This window comes from Silurus meridionalis, chromosome 28 (assembly GCF_014805685.1).
Source record: "Silurus meridionalis isolate SWU-2019-XX chromosome 28, ASM1480568v1, whole genome shotgun sequence".
Taxonomy (NCBI): domain Eukaryota; kingdom Metazoa; phylum Chordata; class Actinopteri; order Siluriformes; family Siluridae; genus Silurus; species Silurus meridionalis.
The window spans coordinates 12,843,712-12,851,211 of record NC_060911.1 but is presented as its reverse complement, the minus strand read 5'-3'; the positions used below and the strand labels follow the sequence as shown (position 1 = coordinate 12,851,211).

At 44.1% G+C, this 7,500-nt stretch overlaps 1 protein-coding gene across 5 annotated transcripts in view; it reads left to right on the top strand.

Annotated features, from left to right (window-relative positions):
* The window catches only part of slit2 (slit homolog 2 (Drosophila)), a 76,670-nt gene that overhangs the window by 47,407 nt on the left and 21,763 nt on the right, over positions 1-7,500 (top strand). For 2 of the 5 annotated variants that reach the window (XM_046842712.1, XM_046842716.1), the window contains exons 10-17: positions 84-155; positions 1,935-2,006; positions 2,608-2,679; positions 4,193-4,336; positions 4,475-4,638; positions 4,933-4,956; positions 7,086-7,236; positions 7,306-7,380. In XM_046842712.1, coding sequence (XP_046698668.1) covers positions 84-155; positions 1,935-2,006; positions 2,608-2,679; positions 4,193-4,336; positions 4,475-4,638; positions 4,933-4,956; positions 7,086-7,236; positions 7,306-7,380 — 774 coding nt within the window. Of the gene's footprint in view, positions 1-83; positions 156-1,934; positions 2,007-2,607; positions 2,680-4,192; positions 4,337-4,474; positions 4,639-4,932; positions 4,957-5,230; positions 5,252-7,085; positions 7,237-7,305; positions 7,381-7,500 lie in introns of all 5 variants that reach the window. The other 3 variants (XM_046842714.1, XM_046842717.1, XM_046842713.1) reach the window with 2 other exon arrangements.

Below are 7,500 nucleotides of genomic sequence, written 5' to 3'. Positions count from 1 at the left end.
AGTAATGTACACACACTCACACACACACGCACACACACACACACACACACACTGCACCGTTTTATTTTTATTGTTCTTCACAGTCGACTGGAGCAGAACTCCATTAAGATCATCCCACCTGCAGCCTTCACACCATACAAACGTCTCAGGAGGATGTAAGTGTGTTTCATAATGTCTCTCTGTCAACCTGTCTGTCTTATTACCTGCCTATCTGCCTGTCCATCTACCTTTCTTACATTTACATGTCTGTCTGTCTGTCTGTCTGTCTGTCTAGCTCTCTGTCCAACTATCTGTCTGTCTATTTGTTTACCTGCGTACATGCCTGTCCATCTTCTTGTCTACCTGTCTACTTGATTTTCCATCAATGTATCTGTCTGCCTGCCTATCTGTCCATCTACCTGGCTGTCCATCTACCTTTCTGCCGGTCTATCTGTATCCCGGTTTGCTTGTCTACATGTCTATCCATCTACCTGCCTGTCTGTCTACCTATTTGTCTGCCTACCTGCCTGTCCATCTACCTGTCTGTCTATCTACTTGTCTGTCCACCATCTGTCTATCTACCTGTCTGTCCATCTACTTGTCTGCCTGTATGCCAGTCTATCCAATTGCCTGTCTCCCTGACTGTCTCTCTAGCTGTATATTCGCTCTACCTGTCTGTCTGTTTACTTCTCTGCCCATCTGTCTGTCTGTCTGCCTGTCTGTCTGTCTGTCTGTCCACCTGTTGGTCCATCTACCTGTTTGTCTGTCTATATCTCTGTCCATCAACCTGTCTGTCTACCTGTTTTTTAATTCTACCTATCTGTCCATTTTTCCTTCTGTCTGTTTACCTGTCTGTCCATCTACCTGTCTGCTCGCCTACCTCTCTCTCCATCTACCTGTCTATCTGTCTACCTTTCTGCCTGTTTACCTGTCTGACTGTCTACCTGTCTTTCCATCTACCTGTTTACCTGTCTGTTTACCTGTCTGTCTGTCTGTCTGTCTGTCTGTCTGTCAGCCTGTCTGTCTATCTCTCTCTCTGTCTACCTGTTTATCTGTCTGTTTGTTCAGAATGGAGGTACACTGTGGTCATTTTGACAGGTTCGAGTGCAGATCCTCCCAGCGGATATGGGAATTGATCTATGAATGTGTGGTGCTGTTGCCACTGGACTTGTGAATGATCGGGGGGGGTTTATTTACTTATCATGAGTTCTGTGTAGATTTCTTGGTCTGGTCAACATGGAATTGTGTTTAATAAAAATTGCAGACTTGTTGTATCCTTCCTTCTCTCAGAGTGTATGAGATGTACACACTGTACACACTGTTCTGCTGAGAGCACAGCCACCGACCAATCAGAATGCAGCTCTTGGCCAACACAGTTTCTGATGATCTACATTATATACATAATATTAATTACTTCTTTCTCTCTTTCTTCCTCTATTTCCTCTTTCTTTCTCTCTCTCTCTCTCTCTCTCTCTCTCTCTCTCTCTCTCTCTCTCTCTCTCTCTCTCTCTCTCTCTCTCTCTCTCTCTCTCTCTCTCTACCTATTTCGCCTTCTCTCTTTTTCTTTCCTTCTCTCTTTGTCCGTTTGCCCCTCCTCCCTCTATCACCCTTTGCCCTCTTTCTCTTTCCTTCTTTCTCTCTCTTCCTCTATCGCTCTTCTTCTTCTTCCCCATCTCTTTCTCTGACTCTCTCTATTCCTCCATCTCTCTTTCTTCCCTCTGTTGCCCTTTGCTGTCACTCTTCTTCCTTCTTTCCCTGTCCCTCTATTTTCCTAAATTTTCTCCCTCTCTCCTCTTTTTGTCTATCGCTCCTCTCCTCTATCACGCTTCCTCCCTCTTGTTCTCTCCTCCTCTCTTCATCTATTGCCCTTCTTCCTCACTCCTTCCTGCTCTCTCTCTCTCTCTCTCTCTCTCTCTCTCTCTCTCTCTCTCTCTCTTTCTTTCTCTCTCCCTTAGTGATTTAAGTAATAATCAAATATCAGAAATGGCTCCAGATTCCTTTCAAGGTCTTCGCTCTCTCAACTCACTGTAAGTACAAGTGTGTGTATGTGTGTGTGTCTGTGCGTGTGTGAGTGTGTGTGTGTGTGTGTGTGTGTGTGTGTGTGTGTGTGTGTGTGCGCACGTGTGTATGCACGTGTGTGTGTGTGTGTAGTGACATCAAGTTATATTAAGCCTCCATTATTTTCAATTATTCATAAGTGTTTTGCTGTTCTGAGGCTTTTAGTGAACGTGTGTGTGTGTGTGTGTGTGTGTGTGTGTGTGTGTGTGTGTGTGAGAAAGATTTCTGTTTTTAAAGTCCACCAGCTTAAGTGTATAGAGACCATCACTCACACACACACACACACACACACACACACACATCAGTTGTACAAAATCCTAACAGCAATTTGAGCTCAAAACCTCCTGGTTTCAGAGATTTGTACCTGCACCAAGGGTTTGCTCTTAAAGAGTGTTAGTTGATTACCACAGATTTTACCTGAACATGGATTTAAACTCAAAACTTCTTAAGTGTTTACAAGCTACCAGTTCTAAATATTAAGGGATTTGAACACACAGCCTTGTGGTTGTTAGATAATCTGTCTCCATCACTGAACCTCAATAACAACAGGATTGTTGTCTTTTCCTTCAGGGTTCTATATGGAAATAAAATCACTGAACTTCCTAAAGGCCTATTTGATGGACTCTTCTCTCTACAATTACTGTAGTAACACACACACACACACACACACACACACACACACACACACCCCAACCGTCCCTCATTCTCATTGTGACAGGGAGCACAGGTGCTTTAACTCATCACATTTCTCTTTCTCTATCTCTCTCTCTCAAACACACACACACACACACACACACACACACACACACACACACACACACACACGTGTAGGGGGTAGAGTGAGAGATGGGGAAATGAGAGGAAATGCCTGGTAATCCAAATATTTGGACCAGTGCCATTACATGCTCTCGCCTCTAAAGCTGAAGAGAGACATCTGCACACACACACACACACACACACACACACACACACACTTGGTAGATCAAACAAACTGCACAGAATTTTAATTAAGTTTCTCAAATCGACAAATAGACATAAAAGATTTAGAATAAGAACAAGATTTGGATGTTAAACAGGATGTTCAGGTTGTGTTCAAGGTGTGTACAGGGTGTATAGGGTGTGTACAGGGTGTACAGGGTGTAAACAGGGTGTGTACAGGGTGTATAGGGTGTGTACAGGGTGTACAGGATGTGTACAGGGTGTATACATGGTGTGTACAGGGTGTAAAGGGTGTGTACAGGGTGTGTACAGGGTGTACAGGGTGTATACATGGTGTGTACAGGGTGTAAAGGGTGTGTACAGGGTGTGTACAGGGTGTGTGTACAGGGTGTACAGGGTGTATACATGGTGTGTACAGGGTGTAAAGGGTGTGTACAGGGTGTGTACAGGGTGTACAGGGTGTGTACAGGGTGTATACATGGTGTGTAAAGGGTGTGTACAGGGTGTGTACAGGGTGTAAAGGGTGTGTACAGGGTGTGTACAGGGTGTATACAGGGTGTGTACAGGGTGTATAGGGTGAGTATTGTGTGTATACAGGTCGTGTACAGGGTGTATACAGGGTGTGTACAGGGTGTGTATACAGGGTGTGTACAGGGTGTATACAGGGTGTGTACAGGGTGTGTGTACAGGGTGTGTACAGGGTGTATAGGGTGTGTATACAGGGTGTGTACAGGATGTATAGGGTGAGTATTGTGTGTATACAGGGTGTGTACAGGATGTGTACAGGGTGTATAGGGTGAGTATTGTGTGTATACAGGGTGTGTACAGGGTGTGTACAGGGTGTATAGGGTGAGTATTGTGTGTATACAGGGTGTATACAGGGTGTGCACAGGGTGTATACAGGGTGTGTACAGGGTGTATACAGGGTGTGTACAGGGTGTATACAGGGTGTATACAGGGTGTGTACAGGGTGTATACAGGGTGTGTACAGGGTGTATACAGGGTGTATACAGGGTGTGTACAGGGTGAGTACTGTGTGTATACAGGGTTTGTACAGGGTGTATACGGTGAGTACTGTGTGTATACAGGGTGTGTACAGGAGGTATACAGGGTGTGTACAGGGGGTGTATGAGGTGTGTGTGTGTGTGTGTGTGTGTGTGTGTGTGTAGAGTGATTTGGGATCAGCTCACCCTCTGTGTTGTCCTGGCGCCGACAGATTACTGAATGCAAATAAGATCAACTGTCTGCGTGTGGACGCCTTCCAGGACCTGCAGAACCTCAACCTGCTCTCTCTGTATGACAACAAGCTGCAGACCATCGCTAAGGGCACGTTTGCATCACTGCGTGCCATCCAGACACTGTGAGACACACACACACACACACACACACACAGTTAGTATAAATGATAAAGAAAAGCTGATCCTGATCTGTGTGTGTGTGTGTGTGTGTGTGTGTGTGTGTGTGTGTGTGTGTGTGTGTGTGTGTGTGTGTGTGCTAGACACCTGGCCCAGAACCCATTTGTGTGTGACTGTCATCTGAAGTGGCTGGCTGATTACCTGCAGGAAAACCCAATTGAGACGAGTGGGGCACGATGCACCAGCCCACGTCGCCTCGCCAACAAACGCCTCGGCCAGATAAAGAGCAAAAAGTTCCGATGCTCAGGTATACACACACACACAAACATACACATACACATACACACACACATACACATACACACACACACACACACAGTCTGTACTTCACTATTCACTGTGCTCTATAAAACACTTCTATCTATCTATCTATCTATCTATCTATCTATCTATCTATCTATCTATCTATCTATCTATCTATCTATCTATCTATCTATCTATCTATCTATCTATCTATCTATCTATCTATCTATCTATCTATCTATCTATCTATCTATTTACACATGTCTCAGTTGTCCCTCTCTGTCTTCTTTTGATGTAGCTAAAGAACAGTATTACATACCAGGTACAGTGTGTGTGTGTGTGTGTGTGTGTGTGTGTGTGTGTGTGTGTGTGTGCTCACACATGTATGCTCTGCACTATGTTTGCTCTTTTTACACACACACACACATTTGGACTGGTATAATTCACTTACAATGATGAACACAGAGCATGCTGTTTGTGTGAAGATGTGTACCACTGTGTGTGTGTGTGTGTGTGTGTGTGTGTGTGTGTGTGTGTGTGTGTGTGTGTGTGTGTGATGAGCTCTGTCTCTCTCTCTCTTTCGTGCACACACTCAGGGATCCATCATATCAGTAAATGTAAGTAAATAAAGCCCTCGTCCAATCACGGCCCCACATCCTCCTTCTGCTGACCTGATTATTCCTGCCCCCTAACTCCAGTGTAGCCAATCACAGGGCAAGAGACTCTTGTATATGCAGTGTGTGTGTGTAAATGTGTGTATGATGTGTGTGTAAATGTGTGTAGATGTGTGTGTGTGTGTGTGTGTGTGTGTGTGTGTGTGTGTGTGTGTGTGGTTTGAACTTGATGTCAAAGCTTCAGCTGCAATATTCCTGCCACACTCATGTCTCTGTATCTGTGTCTCTATCTGTCTCTCTATGTCTCATTATCTGTCTCTATAGCTAAGTATCTGTCTCTCTCAATATATGTCTCAATATCTGTTTCATTATATGTCTTTCTATCTGTGTCTGTCTTAATCCTACTTTTTTATCTTACTGTCCATCTCTATTCATCACTTTTTATGTCTCACTATCTGTCACTTTCTGTCTTACTGTCTGTCTTTCTATTTGTCTCTCTTTATCTGCCTCTCTCTAAGCCTCACTGTCTGTCACTATTCTCTCACTATTTGTTTATCTATGTCTCACTATCTGGCTCAATATCTGTCTCTCTCTATGTTTCAACATCTTTCTCAATGTCTCTCTCTATATGTTTCACTATCTGTCTTTGTCTCACTATCTGCCTTACTATCTCTCTTTATGTCTCTCTGTCTGTCTCACTATCTCTCTCTATGTCTCACAATCTGCCTCACTATCTATTTTATGTCTCACCATCTGCCTCAGTATCTCTCTCTGTGTCTCACTATCTGCATCAATATCTCTCTCTGTCTCACTATCTGCCTTACTATCTCTATGTCTCACTATCCGTTTCACTATCCAGCTCTATGTCTCACTATCTGCCCCAGTATCTATCTCTGTGTCTCACACTCTCTCTGTCTCACTATCTACCTTACTATCTCTCTATGTCTCACTATCTGTCTCACTAGCTCTCTATGTCTTACAATCTGCCTCACTATCTCAATGTTTCACTATCTGTCTCACTGTCTCTCTCAGTCCCACTGTCTGCCTTACTATCTCTATGTCTCATTATGTCTCGCTATCTCTCTCTATGTCTCACTATCTGTCTCTATCTCTCTCTATGTCTCACTATCTGTCTCTTTATATCTCAATTCTTGCCTCACTATCTCTCTTTTTGTCTTCAAATCTGTGTTATTATTTGTCTCTATTTATGTCTTATTATCTTACTCTCGATATTTCACTATTTGTCTCACTATCTGTTTCACCATTTGTCTTTTTGTCTCTATGTCTCACTATCTGTCTTACTACCTGTCTCTCTATATCTCACTATTTGTCTATCTGCCCCTCTCTCCCTTTTCTAATTTTATTTCTGTCTCTCCAAGTTTCTCACTATCCTTCTCTTCTTTCTCTACCTCTCTGTATCTGTCTCTCTCTCTCTCTCTCTCTCTCTCTCTCTCTCTCTCTCTCTCTCTCTCAGAGTGTGTGTATTAGCAGGGTTTTCCGTTGTGCTTGATCTAACCATGCTTGTCTCTCTCCACACAATAACATGGTTCTGTCAAGCGCCACGGGACGTCTTGCAGCATCAGCAAGCCGTTTTGTGTGTGTGTGTGTGTGTGTGTGTGTGTGTGTGTGTGTGTGTGGTGATAACGTGTCTCCCTCTGCCTAATGAAACCTTTCACCTTTTCATCCCGTTACTTCCTGTGTTTTCCCTCTACAGTTTACACCACTTCCTGTTCTGTACCAATTAGTACCTACCATACGGATAGAAAGAACTGACCCTGTGTGTGTGTGTGTGTGTGTGTGTGTGTGTGTGTGTGTGTGTGTGTGTGTGTGTGTGTAGGTACAGAGGATTATCGCACTAAGCTGAGTGGGAGTTGTTTTGCCGATCTCGTGTGTCCCGAGAAGTGCCGCTGTGAGGGGACAACTGTGGACTGTTCAGGACAAAAACTCACCAAGATCCCTGATAGCATCCCTCAGTACACTGCTGAGCTGTGAGTGTCACACACAAACACACACACACACACACACACACACACTTAACACCTGAATGTCTCTTACAGACGCTTGAACAATAACGAGTTTACAGTTTTGGAGGCGACGGGCGTGTTCAAGAAACTCCCACAACTACGCAAGATGTGAGTCTCTGTGTCTCTGTGTCTCCCTGTCCTTCTGTCTTTCTGTCTGTCTGTAGGTGTCTCTCTCTGTCTATCTCTGTATGTCTTTTCTGTCTGTCTGTCTGTCTGTCTCTTTCTCTC